Raw genomic sequence first — 20,355 nt, 5'->3', positions numbered from 1 at the left:
TATTGTAGCTTGTGCTGCAGCCAGAGGTACAAGCCACAATAGAAAATATACACTGTGCGACCACCATGAAGGCAGTCACATTGTAATAAGAGCAGGGGGACTGCCAACTCCTTGGCGGTCGGTCCCTCTTCCGCTACAGTGCCGGTCGGACGAGATGATGCCCTCAGTTAGGGAATGCAGTGCTCCTCACTATGCTGACCACAGGGTCACCACAATAGTCTGATACAAAAGAGTCTTTGAGTGGGCCCACTCCTGCCCAAGCCCAGGATGGCACTGATGCATGCCTTTCCCTGACCCATCTGTCCCAGAGGATGGATGCCTCACGACCCTTGGACTAAGCCTGATCCACAAATTTGATGTGATGCTTATGTCAGTAGTTCACACTTCATTTCCTCTTCTAAATTAATTTTAAATGGGCTTCATTATACCTATCGGGTCCGAAAGGATGATAGTGGGTCCCTCTTTATAACACAAGCTGTGATGGAGGCTGAGAGCAAAACATCTGATCTCAGCATTACATTTCATTACATTGGAGACACTGGAGGAAAACAGCAAGCCAGAGTCTCTGTGCACGTGCCAGGGCAGTTCATTGTGATGAGCCTCGATGGACCCTTCTTTCATCACACCATCTTTATGGAGACCTTCAGAGGATCCATTCTTACCCGCCAATAGTGGTATCGTAAAGTGCAGCATGAATAGCGTTGTAAAGTGCAGAGGCTGCAGTTACAGTCCATAAACACATTTATTGTAGCTAGATGCATCGCAGTGCTTATGGTGGCAATTGAGGCACACAAAGCAGGAGAGATCATCTCAGTTTTACTTTCTTTACATCAGATTCTGAAAACGATAACCTTCTGTGTCATATAGAGAACAAAAATTAAACGAAGGAAAAAGGCAATATACAATATACTCTCTTGATGATGCAATATGCTGCAATTTGATTTTGTCTTATTGCATGGCTATTTATGTCTTTATTGTTTTGAATACCTAATAACTATTTATGTAAGCATGCATGGTAGGCACAATAGTCTCAGGTGCATGAATATTGATTTGCGCACAGTCTTAGGTCTTTGAAAATGTGTAGGCGTTCTCCTGGTTAGCTCTGCACCTGCCACAAATGACAGCTCACATACACCACCATAGGACGGTTCTTGTCCAGGTGGGTCGCCTTACAAACTATGTTCCACCGGCTCCATTTGATTGACAAAGAGAAAGTCAGTGAACAGTGTTATGTTCCAATGCTAATTTCTTTCTTTCTGAAGGTACGTGACGCATATTCTCTTCAGCACTGTTTCAGCTGGGCTTCATGCATCTTCCTCATCATCTCCCGTCTTTCCAGCCTCTCCAGCCATTCATTCCGCAGCCTGAAATATGAAAAACATACAAGGAGTCAGACGCCATCTTTTTGCATACTTTCTCTTAATCACTTAAACAATGCGGGCCTGATTTACACAGTAAATCTTACACTTTTGTGTAAGTTTACTATTTTATTGCTATTTACAAACCCCAATTTATTCGTTAATTTACTGCTGCACAGATTCCGCAGTCGGGCGGAGAACTCAACACACAAAAAGATAGTACAGGCCTCTCTTTTATGTGCATAATTCTATGCCACAACTGTGGAGACTCGGCAATCGTAAATTTACTATTAAATCGAAGTTTGTGAATAGCAAAAAAAATGTAAACTACACAAAAAGAGTAAGTTTGCCTTTGTGAATCAGACCCTTAAATTAATACAAAGCGGGGTGAACATACTGAGAGTATTTCATGGTCACTGTATCTTTCACTGTCAAACTTACCTTAGCTAACACCCGCCCCACCATATGTAATGTTTATATTTACATGTTTGAATCATAGCTTCTGTGAGAAATTGAGTTGGTTGCCTGGGGTATGAACCCTGGTTAAGCAAAAGTCACATAAGGTCACCATATTAACCTGTGCTTAACCATGGGTAGCCCAGCACACAAGCAGTCAGGCTTAACTTAGAGGCAATGTGTAAAGTATTTATGCAGCACACAGACAGTAATAAAGTAAACACACAACGCAAGAAAAATCCCAAAACAATGTAGAAAAATAGATTATATTTTATTACATTATTTGACGTAAAAACAACAAAAATCCAATAAGTAAACTCGAAGATATTGATTTGTAAAGTTTTATTTGAAAATAGTGCCAAAAAGCATAGCATAAAGTGCCAACAAGGGGTATGTGATTGCGCGGGACTAGGACAAAGTCAAAAGTTCAGGCGTCCATGATGGAGCGCGGGTTGACTACGGGGACCAGGCTTTGCCCACTGCGCAAAAGTACCTTAGTCAGGGATATGTCGATGTTGAGGATCATGTCTACTGCAAGGGTGCAGGTGAGGCGATGCCTCTGCTCCGATCTGTGCAGCAGAGGCGATGCGTCAGCTCTGATGAGCGCAGAGGCTGCGATGCAGAGTTCTTATCACCAGCGCCTCGGCTTCTGTTGATGGAAAAGCGAGGACCTTGTGCTGCAAAGAATTGTCGCGCAGTGGTGGTTCCGATGGCGATGCAGCAACTCTAATCCATGCAGCAGCAGTGATGCGATGTTTCTTACCTGCTCACCAACAGCGAATCGTGGATGCTGACCCACGCAGTGGTGGTGATGCACCGGTTCCAACCTCCTTGGCGACAACAATGTGTTAGTTCTTCTGAAGCAACACCTCAGGCCCACTTAGAAGGGTCCAGGACTCGGATGGCACCACTTGACAGAGCAGCTCACAGAGGGCAGAGTCCAAGTGCAGAAGCAATGCGATTGAAAGTCTTTTATGTCCCTGAGACCTCAGATCTGGAGGCGAGGCAACTAGCTCTTGGAGTCACTCTGAGTTCTGGGTTCAAGTGATATAGATCCAGTTCTTCTCACCCCAGCAAGGAGGGCAGCAGGAAACAGGGCATCACATCAATGCAGCAGTTCATCCAGAGCAGCAGTCCAGCAGAGTGACAGTCCTTCAGCAGCACTGCAGTACTCCTTCCTGGCAGAGTATCCACAAGTCCAGAAGTGCACTGAAGTGGTGGGATCTGAGGTCCAGTTCTTATGCCTAGTCAGTGGCGAAACAAAGGCCTCCACAGCCCCCACAATGCGGGGGGCCCTGGCCCGACAGTTCCTGAATGAGTCTTGAGGTGGCCCCCTCCATGTACTTTGCATGGGGGAGGCTCAAGGTTCGGTAGGCCATTGTACCTAGTGGTGCCTTTGAAGTGGGGGAGACTTCAAAGACAGGCCTTTGAAGTGCACAGAGGTTCTCCCTGCTTGCCCTGGCTCCAGACTCACTACACTAGGTCCTGCAGGCCCACTGGTGTCATTTAATGTAAAGGACCTTGTATGTGGTATACCGCCCGACAAGGGACTTACACGTAAATTAAATATGCCAAATAGGTATATGGCAATTAAACCATGTTTAAGTAGTGAACACAAGCACTGTAGAACTGGTTAACAGTGGTACAGTGCATAGAGTCCTTAGGCCAACAAAAAACAATTTAGCAAAATTGGAGGATAGCAGGCAAAAGGTTTGGAGGAAGACCACCCTAAGGGTGACAGGTCTAACAGCTTCCAAGTGACTACATGTTAAATTAGGGTTTTCATTCACCGCTCCTTGTTGTGTACCCAACAGGGCTCTGAATGCAGGGACCAACAATAAAAATAGCCCAAGAATTCATATGGGACTTCCACAAGGGCTGCCCTGTACGTAATAGCAAGGAGGATGCAGATACTGGCTGCTCACCAGAGGAGGCGGAGACAGGAGAGGATATTCAGAATCAGACTGACCAGTTTTAAAAATAGAGAGGAAGAGATATAAGAGCAAAAACGGCTAAGTTGCAAAGTGATTTTGGAGCAGATAGATACCTCAAAGCTGCACCTTGAAAGCAGTATGAGCGCAGCAATGCAATCTCCACCTATGTCTAGGTGTTGTGCTCCCTCCACCTATTGCCTAGTAGTAGTTCCCAAAATGTCATAGCAGTGGCCGGCGGGGTGTCAGAGAGTGCACTTTCATGTTTCTTTCACACTTTTCTAGATGCAATGATCCTCTACATATACCAATACTTCTACCTGCCCAGGGATGATGTGGAAATGCAAAATACAAAAATGCAATTCTACCGGATAGCCAGATTCCCACAGGTCATCGGGTGCATAGACTGGACCCATGTGCCCATATGTCCACCTTTTCACCCTAGTTATCTGCAATGCAAACAATGTCATCACAGACATTGTGGCTAAATATCCAGGAAGCACACATGACTCCTACATGTTCAGGCACAGTGGCATATACTAGTGACTAGAAAGAGGGGATTTCGATGAAGGATACCTTCGAAGTACTGGAATGATTTGTTGAAAATAAAATGTATGAGCAAAATCATTGCTCTCTGTATATTGTTTCATCCTTATATGTGTCTCACCAAGTGACAGTGCGTATGGCCTACTGCCATGTATCCTCAAACCTACTTGTCTCCCAACAACCCACATGAAAGTCGCTGCAACATGGCACATGGGCGCACCAGGTCCGTGATTGAGCACACACTTGGCCTCCTCAAATTGCTCTTTTGGTGCCTTCACAAGATTGGTGAAGCCTTGCAGTATGCACTCTTGTGTATAAGATTGTGGCAACCTGTGCCATACTCCACAACATTGCCTGCGCGAGAGGCTAAGCCATAGAGGTGTCTGGATCAGACTCGGAGGATGATGAACCTGGCCCACCTGCCCAACAGACAATCGAGGAATGTAGTGTACCAGAAGGGAGGAGGGATGGGCCACATTAGCAGACATTACTTTGCATGGGAAGAAATCTCCATTTAGACAATGCTCTCCATAAATGACAAAACAACTATATGATGTATCAAAATATGCAACCCTCTAATGTGAGGGTTCACAAAAACATTGATGGACAACCTGTCCATCATAATAAACATCACTTAAATAGGTGCACATGTTGTACGGTTACTCCACCGCAAACACACTAATGGCACACTGCCAGTGTGTACTTATTTCTTTGATGTACATCTGGTATGGCGGGGTGCTGCCAGTTGAAGGTGCAGGTTGGTCGCTGCTGCTTCTACGCAGCACAGGTGTGTCTGTGGCAGACACACTACTAAGGCTTGACACCACACTGTCCAGTGTATCACCTGTAGCCCCACTAGCAATGCTGGCTGTTGGAATTGCCTCCACGGCTGCAGTGATCTGTAGTAGGCCTTGTGACACGTCATAACTGTAGGGCCAGGGTGTATCTGAAAAGCTGAGTGGTTGCCTGAGCTAGCCTCGTCAGTGCCCTGGTCTTTGCCTCCAACCTGGTTCCTCTGATACAATACCGGCACCTTTGCTGGATTTCGTCCTCTTCCAGCTCTGTGCAGAGTTGACCAATTGCCCCTGTAAAGGCATCAAATTAAACATCCAGGTGGGTCTGGTTGTCAGAACAATCACTTGGGGGTATAGGGGGAAGGGAATAGGTAAGGCAGCCCCCCACTCGTACAGTATTTAAACAATTGGAGCCTCACCTATATGTATACACATCCACATAAAAAACCACCAGGAGTAGGGACCCCTCCTTATTAGTGTCCCCAGGGATTTGTCAATGACATAGATCCAATGGTTAGGATGTGTGTAAATACTAAAAATCACACAGGACCACTCTTACTTCATTCACCAGAAAAGTGTGAAAGATAGAGAGAGTACCTCACGGTAGCGCCACCCGAGGGGGTTCCCGGTTAGTAATTGCCGGTATACCCACTTCTCATCATTGGCCACTCTCTCTATGTGAAAAGACAAAAGTGCACTAAAGGAAGATAATAGTGCAGACGTGAGAATAGTGATGTGAAAAAACACAAATAGTGACAAACGTCTCACCACTGACACAAAATTTAAAGTGTACAGAGCAGATGTACAGACCCCTACCCAAACACATAAATAATATGTAAAAGTGTGGTAGGGTTGTGCTTGCTTTACCGTTTTATTCTGATGCAGCAGAACCCCACTTCTTAAAAATGGTAAATATGTACCATAACTCTTTTCAATCTCAAGCCGACATGTTTCATCGCTGCAATTTTAGCGATTTCATCAGGGCAATGAGGGGTAAAAAATTCTCAGTCTTTTCATGAAGTTATGGACCTTGAGGGTGCTACGTTAGCACATACCAGCACCACTCAAAAGGGGGGCACCGTGTTAAGCGTCCACGTGTCCCAACACGTGACCGACAATAATCACAGCCACTGTCGCCGAGTCCCTCCGGCGCTTCCGACGATCTGGTTGTCAGACAGCTGCTGGGTGGTGGGGGTGGTAAATCTCTGTGTCAACTTATGGTTTATTAACTTTATCTGTTTTTGCTGCAGGCGCTGAACCTGCAGCATGGCCTCATCCAGGTTGCTATTCACCACCTGGTTGCTGGATCCTGCCTGGGAGTGAGAGGCCTGCCTTGCATGCTGGCATTTACATGCCTGTTGTTTTGGGTGTGGCTGACAGACCCAGGTGACAGGAACTTGTGGAGGAATGGCGGGCTATTGGTAACCTGGGACCTCAATTGCAGCTTTCTGTGGGGAGTTTGACGCAGCACAGGCCTGGCCATGTGAAGTGGTTGGCAGGCTCACAGGCACCTCATTCTGCCCTTCTTCCATAAGGGCCTAGTCCTGGTCTTCGCACTCATCATCAGCCCTTTCTTGTTCTTTCACATGTGTATCTGTGTGGCAAATTAAGGGATGAATGAAATGAACGTTTGAAACACTATCTCATTGGCAGTACTGCATATTCAGCTTATTTCTAACAGTAACTGCACCATTTATTTACATGACTACATTTCCCATAATGCACCAGGTGTGCCCAGTACCTAATTAAAACAATAAGTGCCAGGGCACTTGTCAGAAGGCCATTGCATCCTGCACAACAAATTGACCCCAAAATTCACACTTTTAGTATACATTAAAAATGACTAATACCTGCTGCCAAGCTATTGTATAGCTTTCAGTGGCAAGTATTACTGATTTTAATGTGTACTTAATTATTAAACAGCTGTTGTTCTTCTCACAAAATTAGACAAAAAGCGTCACATGCGGTAGCTGTTATAAGAGCCGGTGTTAACAATAAAGTGGTGGTGCTGAGCACAGGAAACCACTGGCTCAAATTAAGCACTGGTTGAGACATTTTGATCATCTACATGGACCAGCCAGGAATATCTGGGCAAGGCTGTGTTTCATGCCTGTAGACAGAAGGTGTTTGGCATGAATGTTGGCCTCGTAGTAGTATTGCACCTACCAGGTGTTTGTGGAGGGGTAGGCATGTCGAGGGAGCCAAATCAAGGCACTACACCTCTGTCTCAATTGCTGTTTCCACCATTGGCCACACAGTTGAGGGTGGGGAACATTTGATGGACCACCTCCAGTTCCCTGGGAGTCCCGCAGACATGCTCCTTGGCCCAAAACCGCAGGTCTTCCCAGTACTCTTTTATCGCTTCAATTGACCGGTCAGCCACTCTCAGGGCATTGGTGTGCTGCTGCATTCCCTCCATATTTTGCGTTTCTCCGACTCAGGGAATGCCTGGGAACATCTACCAAAAAGCTGCTCGTGGTGGTTGCAGCATTCCTCTTTGAGGATTTCCAGTTCCCTCTCCAAGAACTTCAACTTGCAGCATCTCTCCATCTCAGCCTGATGGCTGGCCACGGCTGAGGTTTGTTTGGAGGCTGGAGGCACTGTAGGAGTGTGCTGCTTGACTATCCACTGCACTGTGGCTGCTGTCCAGGCATCTCCAGGTCCACCACTTTCTTTTATTTGAGACCCTTCACTTGTTTCAGGAAGTGAAAAAGCTAATTTAGACCACAATCGCTAATCAGTTACCGAATGTCAATTTGCGAGTTCGGTAATTGTATGCAACTCATTAGTGAGTCACAATTTGGTCCCCATGTTTGCACATACATGATATTTAACAACTCGCAGTTTGCAAGTCACTAAAAATAGCAAATTTTCGTGTCACTAAATAAGAGAGTCGTATATGTGGCCCTTGATTCTGCAGAGAAGTCTGAATTGGTATTGAGCTACTTCTGCTAAAGCATTTATGTAGGCATTCAGAGTCTGAATTTAGTTTTTGTCCAAGAAAAAGCACACAGGTTTGGCACATTCAACAAAATGGATGCCTTCCAGCTAGAAGTGTATTGCATCAAGCCAGGACTGTACTGGTGTGTCACAACCATGTGGAGAAATCAACAGGAACTCTGTTTCCTGGGGGTTAAGTTTGAGATGACGTGGTCAGTATTACTGAAGATGGTTGAGAAAAGAAGGGAATCAGACAAACAAAGGAGGGATTTCAAGTAAGTGCGAATCCAATTCTTTTTTTCAATACCTCAGCACGTTAGTAGATTAAAGTGTTTTTATACGGAATGGCTATAGATAACTTTAGATTATTGGGATTTATAAACCACAAGGAACTAAGAAAGTGCATTATTCAACTCATTATTCAACTTAGGAGGAAACTACGCGGTATTATTTACCCAAAAGAAAAGAAATTGTTGAGGATGAAATTTCAAGATAGTTCACAAATGGGCAATACATTTTTTTTCAAAAGCTGTACTGTAACCCATATTTTTCTGGTAATAAAAGTAGAAGATGAAAAGTAGCACCCTCTAATCTGTTTAATGGATTTAAATAATCTTATGATTTGTCAGTGTTTCAAGATTGAATGAATGAATATACGTGTATTCAAAGGGGTTTGGCAATTTATATGCGTCTTTTTTGTGCTTCCGTACTTTCTCTTTTATTACATCTCAAAGTCTACAGTTGCACAAAGAATATTATTGATTCTTTCAAAAAATATTTTGATTAGATCACATGTTAAGACAAAGCTGGAAGAACATCTTCGACTAATATTGAATCTGGGTAAGTTATGTTGTAAACATAGAGAAATCAGAATTTCTATCCACATGTAACAATAATACCAATTATCCACAGCTAATAATAAATACATCTTAATAGGCCTTCATTTGCACGCTTTTGTGTTCAAGGATAACAGTATTAGACTTTATGTAAAACTGAGGCTTGAAAACAAGTATTTGTAGTCTATGCTGCAATATCTGTGCTTCTCTGAGCCCCATAATTTGCAGAGCAAAATATCAAGCAGGCTTACGTGAATTCATGTTACACTGAAGTGAGGCATTTGCCACATACTTTCCAACCCTACACAAGGGCAGCTAAAAGGAATGCATAATGTAATTCAAAATGATGGATCCTAAAACAAATCCTTGCTTTTTGCAGCAATAGCTGAATATATTTATGCAATGTACAAACATCCTGTTATTTCGTTCTTCCACAGAACAACTATCATTATCATACACTAGAGCATAAGGAGGGATAACAGACATGTAAGTTGGGGGCACGTTTGTGCTCTTCACTCAACGGTTAGTGGGTCTGGAGCAGCCACAGCTAAATGCATAAATATGACAGACATGAAGTTTAGAAGAAGGACCAGTCAGTTTCATCTCCGATAGGCAGGTATGAATGAGGAAGGGTCTGTCCAATGTGCTGCTGGAGCATCTGAAATGCTCTTCATTCTTAAGCGAGGCTGATCAGATGGCAGGCTGAATTCTCCGAAAGGGCACTAGGTTGAAGATCAGGTCAGTAAGTTTCCTTGCGAATACCTATAAAATCTTTGAATGTCTGGGATAGAGTACCTGCAAGATGCCTCTAGACAGATGGCACAGATGCCAAAGTTTTCAGGTCATGTGGCTAATGAAACTAGCTAGTGTGGGGCAGTCAGTCACATTACAAGCTAATGATTGTGGGGTCTGGTGCCTCCAGAAGGTTAAAGGAGAAAGGGTGGAGTTGCCCCCCAGGGACCCCCAGTCGGCAAGGGGAATTAGTTCCTCCTCTGCAAATGCGCCAGGGGTTGCGCTGCAGAGTGTTGTAAAAAGGGGGCATGCCCTCTAAACACCTGCCTACAAAAATGTAGTAAATCAGTATAAAAAAAACACAAATTAATACATTTAAAAATTGTCATTTAAAAAACCTTGCAAATTCAATTGAAAAACCATAGGTTTCAGGCCTTATATAGTTAGGAATTAGCATTTAAAAAACCTTGCAAATTCACTGAAAAAACCATAGGTTTCAGGCCTTATATAGTTAGGAATTAGCATTTAAAAAACCTTGCAAATTCACTGAAAAAACCATAGGTTTCAGGCCTTATATAGTTAGGAATTAGCATTTAAAAAACACCTTTGAAATTCACTGATAACACCATAGGTTTCAGGCCTTATATAGTTAGGAATTATCATTTAAAAAACCTTTAAAATTCACTCAAAAAACTATAAGTTTTAGGGGTGTTGAAGTTAGCTGGACATTTCACTCCTACAAAACCATTGAAATTGCTCCTATATAGTTAGTTGTACTAACTATATTTCGCGCACCTGCAATCCACTGCTGATGATGTCACATATTACATCATTCATGACATGGTCAGTGACATCACTGATGACATCTCAAATGACATCACTGATGACATCACTGATGACATCATCCACATGACAATCACATACACCTTTTCATACACTAGTAAAATCTTTCATCACTCTTTGTAAAATACAGAGTATCATATTTGAATCCATTGTGTTCAGAGGGCTCACCCCCTTTGTACAACACTCAGCAACGCAGCTCCGTGGCGCTTACTGGAGGTACCTGTTGGGCTAGTTGGCCCCTAGGGGACCTCTAGATTGAAGAGGAATTAATTCCCCAACTTAAAACGCGCCACAGGGCATGTTTGCACACATATCACCTCAAGCCCTGCCCCCTACCTTCACCACTGTGCAAATGCGCCCCGTAGCGCGTTCTAAGTTGGGAGATTAAGTTCCCTTTGCATACTGGGGCTTCCTGGGGGCCAAACAGCCCACCAGGAACCACCAGTATGCGCCAGGGGCCTGCGTTGCAGAGAGGTGTAAAAAGGGGCGTGGCCGCATTACACCTCTCTGCAACACAGCCCCCTGGCGCGTTTCCAGAGTGGGAACTGAAACCCCTTGAATACTGGGTGTCCCGTGGGGGCCAAGTAGCCCACCGGGAACCTCCAGTATGCGCCAGGGGGCTGCGTTGCAGAGAGGTGTCAAAAGGGGCGTGACCTCTTTACACCTCTCTGCAATGCAGCCCCCTGGCGCATACTGGAGGTTCCTGGTGGGCTACCTGGCCCCCAGGGACCCCCAGTATTCAGGGAGATTTTGTTCCCACTCTGAAAACGCTCCAGGGGGCTGCGTTGCAGAGAGGTGTAAAGAGGCCACGCCCCTTTGTACACCTCTTTGCACCGCAGCCCCCTGGCGCATACTGGAGGTTCCTGGTGGGCTAGTTGGCCTCCAGGGCCCCATAGTATTCAAGGGGATTTAGTTCGCACTCTGGAAACGCGCTAGGGTGCTGCATTGCAGCGAGGTGTACAAAGGCCACGCCCCTTTTTAAACCTCTCTGCAACGCAGCCCCCTGGCGCATACTGGACGTTCCTGGTGGGAGATTTGGCCCCCAGGGACCCCCAGTATTCAAGGGGATTTAGTTCCCCCTCTGAAAACGCGCCAGGGGGCCGCGTTCCAGAGAGGTGTAATGAGGCCACATCCCCTTTTTACACCTCTCTGCAACGCAGCCCACTGGCGCATACTGGAGGTTCCTGGTGGGCTAGTTGGCCCCCAGGGACACCCAGTATTCAAGAGTTTTCAGTTCCCACTCTGGAAACGCGCCAGGGGGGTGTGTTGCAGAGAGGTGTAATGAGGCCACACCCCTTTTTACACCTCTCTGCAACGCAGGCCCCTGGCACATACTGGCGGTTCCTGGTGGGCTAGTTGGCCCCCAGGAACCCCCAGTATGCAAGGGGACCTAATCTCCCAACTTAGAACGCGCTACGGGCGCGTTTGCACAGTGGTGAAGGTAGGGTGCAGGGCTTGAGGTGATATGTGTGCAAACATGCCCTGTGGCGCGTTTTAAGTTGGGGAGTTAATTCCTCTTCAATCCAGAGATCCCCTAGGGGCCAACTAGCCCAACAGGTACCTCCAGTAAGCGCCACGGAGCTGCGTTGCCGAGTGTTGTACAAAGGGGGTGAGCCCTCTGAATACCTCTCTGCAACGCAGCTCCCTGGTGCTTACTGGAGGTACCTGTTGGGCTAGTTGGCCCCTGGGGGACCTCTAGATTGAAGAGGAATTAATTCCCCACATTAAAACGCGCCACAGGGCATGTTTGCACACATATCACCTCAAGCCCTGCCCCCTACCTTCACCACTGTGCAAATGCGCCCCGTAGCGCGTTCTAAGTTGGGAGATTAAGTTCCCTTTGCATACTGGGGCTTCCTGGGGGCCAAACAGCCCACCAGGAACCACCAGTATGCGCCAGGGGCCTGCGTTGCAGAGAGGTGTAAAAAGGGGCGTGGCCTCATTACACCTCTCTGCAACACAGCCCCCTGGCGCGTTTCCAGAGTGGGAACTGAAACCCCTTGAATACTGGGTGTCCCGTGGGGGCCAAGTAGCCCACCGGGAACCTCCAGTATGCACCAGGGGGCTGCGTTGCAGAGAGGTGTCAAAAGGGGCGTGACCTCTTTACACCTCTCTGCAATGCAGCCCCCTGGCGCATACTGGAGGTTCCTGGTGGGCTACCTGGCCCCCAGGGACCCCCAGTATTCAAGAGGATTTAGTTCCCACTCTGGAAACACGCCAGGGGGCTGCATTGCAGAGAGGTGCAATGAGGCCATGCCCCTTTTTACACCTCTCTGCAACGCAGCCCCCTAGCTCATACTGGAGGTTCCTGGTGGGCTAGCTGGCGCCCAGGGACCCCCAGTATTCAGGGAGATTTTGTTCCCACTCTGAAAACGCTCCAGGGGGCTGCGTTGCAGAGAGGTGTAAAGAGGCCACGCCCCTTTGTACACCTCTTTGCACCGCAGCCCCCTGGCGCATACTGGAGGTTCCTGGTGGGCTAGTTGGCCTCCAGGGCCCCATAGTATTCAAGGGGATTTAGTTCGCACTCTGGAAACGCGCTAGGGTGCTGCATTGCAGCGAGGTGTACAAAGGCCACGCCCCTTTTTACACCTCTCTGCAACGCAGCCCCCTGGCGCATACTGGACGTTCCTGGTGGGAGAGTTGGCCCCCAGGGACCCCCAGTATTCAAGGGGATTTAGTTCCCCCTCTGAAAACGCGCCAGGGGGCCGCGTTCCAGAGAGGTGTAATGAGGCCACGTCCCTTTTTACATCTCTCTGCAACGCAGCCCACTGGCGCATACTGGAGGTTCCTGGTGGGCTAGTTGGCCCCCAGGGACACCCAGTATTCAAGGGTTTTCAGTTCCCACTCTGGAAACGCGCAAGGGGGGTGTGTTACAGAGAGGTGTAATGAGGCCACACCCCTTTTTACACCTCTCTGCAACGCAGGCCCCTGGCACATACTGGCGGTTCCTGGTGGGCTAGTTGGCCCCCAGGAACCCCCAGTATGCAAGGGGACCTAATCTCCCAACTTAGAACGCGCTACGGGGCGCGTTTGCACAGTGGTGAAGGTAGGGTGCAGGGCTTGAGGTGATATGTGTGCAAACATGCCCTGTGGCGCGTTTTAAGTTGGGGAGTTAATTCCTCTTCAATCCAGAGATCCCCTAGGGGCCAACTAGCCCAACAGGTACCTCCAGTAAGCGCCACGGAGCTGCGTTGCCGAGTGTTGTACAAAGGGGGTGAGCCCTCTGAATACCTCTCTGCAACGCAGCTCCCTGGTGCATACTGGAGGTACCTGGTGGGCTAGTTGGCCCACAGGGGACCTCAGGATTGAAGAAGAATTAATTCCCCAACTTAAAACACGCCACAGGGCGTGTTTGCACACATGTCACCTCAGGCCCGCCCCCTTCCTTCACTATTGAGCAAAATATTCCTCTAAAAACAGCCAAACTACAAATTCGGATTTAGTCACCTGTTATCACGAGAGACGTCAGTGCTGCATCTTTGAGCCCAGTACGGACCCTGAAAAGTAAATCTAAGCGTACTTACCAGTAACTTGTATTTCCTACCATAGGAATTTATTGTGTGGTTTTCACCAGAAAAGTTTCTAAGTGTCTATTTTTGAAACGTACAAATATTCCTCTAAAATCAGCCGAACTACGAATTCTGATTTACTCCCCTGTTATCAGGAAAGACCTCAGTGCTGCATCTTTCAGCCCACTACTGATCCTGAAAAGTAATTCTAATTGTAGTTACCGTAACTTGAATTTCCTTTAATAGGCTAACATTGACTGGTTTCCCTTGGAAATACTTCTAAGTGTGGAGTTTTGGAACTTTAAAAAATTCCTCTAAAATCAGCTGAACTGCGAATTCCGATTTACTCACCTGTTATCAGGAGAGCCCTCAGTTCTGCATCTTTCAGCACACTACTGATCCTGAAAAGTAATTCTAACCATACTTAGAGTAACTTGAATTTCTTTCTATAGGCTAACATTGACTGGTTTCACTTGGAAATTCTTCTAAGTGTGGCGTTTTGGAACTTAAAAAAATTCCTCTAAAATCAACCGAACTACGAATTCCGATTTACTCACCTGTTATCAAGAGACCCCAGTGCTGCATCTTTCAGCCCAGTACTGATCCTGAAAAGTAATTTTAACCTTACTTACCAGTAACTTGAATTTCCTTTCATAGGATATCATTGCCTGCTATATAAAATATATATAAATTAAAAATATATAAAATAAAATAAAAAAATTACTATTTCTATATTTTTTTAACATTTTTTTCAAATTTATATTAAAAATGTGTAATGTAATTTAAAAAATAAAATATCTAAAAATAAATACTTTAAAACAATGTAGTAAATCAGTATAAAAAATATAACAATCAATACATTTAAAAATTATCATTTACAAAACCTTTAAAATTCACTGAAAAACACCATAGGTTTCAACCACGTCATAGTTAGGAATTAGCATTTAAAAAACCTTAGAAATTCACTGAAAAACCATAGGTTCCACGCATGTTATAGTTAGCTGGACATTTCACTCATACAAAACCATTGAAATTCCCCCGTTCTAGTTAGTTCAGCTGACTATAACTCACGCGCCCACAATGCACTGCTGATGACGTCACATATTACATCACTCATGACATGGTTAGTGACATCACTCATGACATCACTGATGACATCTCAAATGACATAACTGATGACATAACTGATGACATCATCCAGTGAATGTGTGTCTTTCTTTCGAGGAGTACAAACTGATAAGAGGACTGAGACAGTGACCAGCAGCAACAACACATCCTCCAGAGGAACCAAGAGGAAAACGAGGAGGGGCAGGAAGGGCCGCTCCCGGACAATCTACCCCAGTAGTGACGAGAAGTACTCGAGGGAAGAAATAGAAATTAATAAGATACTTCCGGTACAGAACACTATAGTCAACTTATCTGATAGAGAACTGACAGAAAAAGAAGAGAAAATCTTACAACTTGGACTGACTTTCTGTCCTACTGCTGCTTTTGACTATACGCAGACAGGAATAGATCTATTCAGATTTATTAGAAAAATCAAGTTACAAAAAATACACACTATGCATCCAAAAAATATTGATACATTGGAAACTGAGGAGAATGATCCTCTTGAGACACTAACAGGAAATGATCTAGGTGCTATTACAACAGCACAGACCGTAATCGGAACAAGCAGTATACAGGATTGGGAGACACAACCAACACAGATGCTGGAAGAAAGCGGAATCACCCAACAATGCTGCAAAAGCACCATGACAATCAAATCCAAAACAAACCCAAGAACACCACATGATGGAATTGACACCTTCCAGGAGATTGTAATAGAAGAGTTGAAGAAACTACAGGAAGAGGAATTCAACTGGAGGAGAAAGAACTTGAAGAAAGATAAATGGGAAATAATCAGAAATCTTAAAGAAGATGACAATATTATAATCAAACCCAGCGACAAAGGCGGGAATATCGTCATCCTCAAACGCAGTCAATATGAGGATGAGGCACTTTCTCAACTGGGGAATAAAGAACATTATATCCAAATCAAAAGAGAAAAACATATGGATAGTATTGTGGCCTTCAACAAACTGATTACCAAATGGAAGGATGATGGAATTTTGGATTTTAGAGATTGGAAGAACCTGAAATGTGAATTCCCACAAATAGCCACGTTTTACCACCTACATAAGGTGCATAACAGTAATGTGTGGCCACCAGGAAGACCAATCGTGTCTGCGAAGGACAGTCTACTAGAGAATACCTCTACTTACATTGATAGTTTTTTTCTCCATTTGTAAAGGACCTCAGGTTGTACCTGAAGGACAAAAAAGATTTTTTAAGAATCATACAGGGTGTGAAATGGGAAGAGGACATGATCCTAATCACACTAGACATCGCAAGTCTATATTCCTCGATCAGGCACGAAGATGGACTATTGGCAATGAAGAGTTTCCTAGACAAAAGGGCACTCAAATTTCGCAGTCACAACAGGATGTTGTTAGAACTAACAGACTTCTGTCTGAGAAATAACATCTCCTTATTCTCAGGCAGCACGTGGCCTGGGCGGGGAGGAATGAGCGATGGATGAATCACATCATGCTGTGGACCCGCAATATCGACGACTTGTTTGTGGTATGGCGGGGTTCACAGAGTGAGGCTGAAGAATACATTAGTGATTTAAACAATAATTTAAACAATAATAACTTAAACCTTAGCTTCACCAGCAACATAAGTAAGAAGGAAGTCTTCTACTTAGACCTTCGAGTCTATGTTGAAGATGACATTATCCAAACTGCAGTCTATCGCAAACCCACAGCGGGAAACACAATCCTACATTCAGGAAGCTATCACCCGCGAAGTGTGATTAACAACATCCCACTGGGAGAGTTCTTGCGCGTGAAGCACAACTGCTCAACAGATGAAGAGTTTGAGAAAGCGAGAGGATAATCTAGGAAGAGATTTAGACAGAGGGGATATTGCAAAGGAGTCCTGGATCAAGCAGAAATAGAAAGCAATGCAGTAGGGAGAAATGACCTACTGATTGACAAACCAAAATCAGGCGAGTCAGAAATCAGAATGATCACAGGCTACTCAGAGAAGTCACCAGAAGTCTTCAATATTATGAGAAGAAACTGGAAAATCTTGAAGACAGATAGTGTGATAGGTAAAACACAACCAAACTATCCCCTCATTTCCTATAGAAAAGGAAACTTATTTAAAGACCATCTTGTCGACAGTCACTATGAGTGCAGATGTAGGAAGAAACCGACAGTGCTAGGCTTTTTTCCTTGTATGAAATGTAAGGCCTGCAAAAATTCACATAAGGTCAAGGAATACCAAATACCAGGAAAAAAGAACAAAACCAAGATCTCCAAATTACTCAACTGTAATTCGGAATACACTGTGTATTGCCTGATGTGCCCCTGTGGGAAAAAATACATAGGGAGCACAATCAAACAGACCAAATTAAGGGTCCTTGAGCATATGAGGGCCATCACCTCGAAAGATCAGAGCTACCCTGTGGCTCGGCATTTCGAGGTGATGCATAAAAGCAATAGCAACTTACTCACCTTCTTCGCACTGGATCAACTAGTTAGAACTGAGAGAGGAGGAGACTGGGTGAAGAAACTACGAACCTTAGAATCTAGGTTCATCATCCAGCTCCAGACTAAGACCCCAGGAGGTATGAACAACGAAGAATAAATGTGGACACATATCTGAAATGTTGTCTCTTCTGACTTTTGGGGAAACTAGAAAATAAAGCACCAGGAGAAGAATCCATCCCCAAGACTAACGTATCTGCCCAATAACAGCTTAAACGAAATTAGCCCATTCAGGGCTTGATCGAAAGAACTGCAATTAGCTTCCAACCAAATATGACTCCTGGGTCATATATCCGTGAACTATTCGACACGGTTCCCATAAACGTGATCGTGGGGAGCTGTGCGAATTAACGGCACTAGAAAATAATGATAGGCGACCAGTAATATGTTTTATAATATTACATGTGCATATCAAAGAAACCACATATGAACTGATTATTACAATTATCAAAATGAAGCATACAAATGTTCGAAAGTATGGATATATGTTTTGAACTTACATCTTGTTATTAATTGCTTACATCATTTACCACTACAAGATGGCCGCCATGTTTAATGACTGAATTACATGAATTGTGCCGTTTTTTATGTTTATTTTTAATGCACGTGACAGGAAGTCACAATGGATTTTATTTAAATCACTTAAAACAAAATATGCTGGTTTACACTGACGAAGGCGGCAACGCCGAAACGCGTTTATAACCTTGCTATCTGCAAATGCTGTAATAAAATATGGCTAATCACGCTGGAGCGACTTTGACTGCTCTTTTTTGAAGACTAGTCCCGAGGATTGAGGGACTGAGCGTTGGGAGAATATATATACATATATATATATACATATTATATATGTGCATGTATACATATATTTATACACATACACACACATAAAACATCAGTATCTACAACCAGCAGTTTTTCTTGGTATTGTATAATGTGGTAAAACAACAAGGTGGAACTGCACAGTGCATTGTCAAAACCGTGTTGTAAGTTACCACGTGGTAAATTACTGTGTGGTAACTTCTCATATTCCCAGGAGAGCATATCACACAGAACTAATGATTATTAGTCAGCAACTGTATGTTTTCTAAGATGATGTATCTATAGTAATCCCAAGGGGATAACTCTGCTCCGCCCGCCGAGTGTGTGGAGATTTGCCTACTCCGCGTTCAGCAGAGAAGGCAAATCTCTGCACACTCTGCAGCAGAGCGAAGTTGGCCAGCCCCCCCCATTAACAATTAATTCAACATTAAAAGTACATTAAAAACCACTTACCAGTACTGGTGAGTGGCTTTTAATTTACTTTTAAATAATGTAGAATTAATTGTTAATAGTGGGGGTGGAGGAGGGTGGCGGAACGGAGTTCCACAGAGTTTTCTCGCAGCTCCATGGACTTCCGCGTAGCCCCGCTATGCCCACTACACCCAATACTTCAGTGTTCAGCCTCAAGAAGAGAATTACTTTAAAAAGACCATCTGCATTATATATAGCATGTTGGATATTACTAAAGACTGGGCATTCCGGTTAAGAAGCTTACTCTTAAAATGGCCACACTTTTCTTGTCTAATTTCCTTCAGGAGAGTGTCAGCTGTAGAGGCCTTAAATTTTTCAACCACAGTGTTCCTCCAAAAAGAGTTATGTTTTTTATTATTATTATTATTATTTTTATATGTCACTTGATTAGCTAACACTTTTCACAGATCACTTCTTACTCAGTTCCCGAAAAAACTGCAGCTAAATTGTTTGATTAAAGCTGAAGAGTTGATAAATATGTGTGGTAATTCTACATGCAGTGTTATCACACCCTCAGTATTTTCAAATGTCATATTCACTTGGTAGAACCTGATGTAATATGTTCCCAGAATGCTGTACATTAATATCTAACAGCTTGAGCGAATCCGTAGAGAAACCCAATTTTCACACAGTAGTTACCTATTCCAAAGGGAATTTCATATAATATTGCAGTAATAAACTAGTCCACAATTACTGATCTCTTGGTATTGGTATTTTCATATGTGAAACTACCAATGCGGTGTTCTTGGATACATCAGAAGAATGGCCAGGCAACTGAGAAATCGAGTTCCATAGATAAGATCATCTTGCACACTGCAGATTAAACTACATGAACTTGCTTACCTCTGCAGAGCACTTTGTTGAAGCCTTTTTATTTCATTTTGTACATATTCAGTTTCTTTTTCAATTTTCTCCTCCCAAATCCTTTTCAATTCACTGGTTTCCGTGGCCAGCACCTCAAGGCGTATGTACTGATTGTTCATTTTCTGAAATAGGAACAATGTAAATCTATTACAATTGTCATTGAAATGCAGGAAACTTTACTGTGATTAAAAATAATTCAGATTTTATTCAGTTGAAAATGGCCCACTCTGAAGGGTCACCCCAAAAATGTTGCCTTCCTCCTCCTTCATTTTTGCTGACCTCTGTTTGTGTTGACTTTATGAGCACTTTCCCACTGATAACCAGTGCTAAAGTACATGTGCGTCACCCCTAAATATGACATTATGTGCACGTTATTGACATATTTGTTGTACTGGGAAGTCCCTTGTAAACTGGTATACCATGTACTCAGGGCCTTTACTTCAAATGCTACTAGTGGGATGCAGCACTGATTATGCCACCCACAGAAGTAAGCTTTCAAACTTGTCTCTGGCCTGGAACAGCAGTTTCTCTGTATGCAGTTTACTGCCACTTTGACCTGGCATTTAACACTACTTGCCAAGCCTTAAACTCCCCTTTTAATATATATGTCACCCCTAAGGTAGGCCCTAAGTAACCCTAAGGGCAGGGTGCCATGTAAGT

At 44.2% G+C, this 20,355-nt stretch overlaps 1 protein-coding gene across 1 annotated transcript in view; it reads right to left on the bottom strand.

Annotated features, from left to right (window-relative positions):
* Positions 1-1,237: 1,237 nt before the first annotated feature.
* Positions 1,238-20,355, bottom strand: part of LOC147727119 (protein FAM240B-like) — a 179,463-nt gene continuing 160,345 nt past the window's right edge. Inside the window, exons 2-3 of the mRNA XM_086963057.1 lie at positions 19,675-19,817; positions 1,238-1,364 (exon numbers count right to left, since the gene is read on the bottom strand). Of these exons, the coding sequence (XP_086819183.1) occupies positions 1,283-1,364; positions 19,675-19,817 (225 nt within the window). The 3' untranslated portion in view covers positions 1,238-1,282. The remainder of the gene's footprint in view (positions 1,365-19,674; positions 19,818-20,355) is intronic.

This window comes from Lissotriton vulgaris, chromosome 3_1 (genome assembly GCF_964263255.1).
Source record: "Lissotriton vulgaris chromosome 3_1, aLisVul1.2, whole genome shotgun sequence".
NCBI lineage: Eukaryota > Metazoa > Chordata > Amphibia > Caudata > Salamandridae > Lissotriton > Lissotriton vulgaris.
The sequence above is the reverse complement of the archived record's forward strand: the minus strand, read 5'-3'. Positions and strand labels throughout refer to the sequence as shown.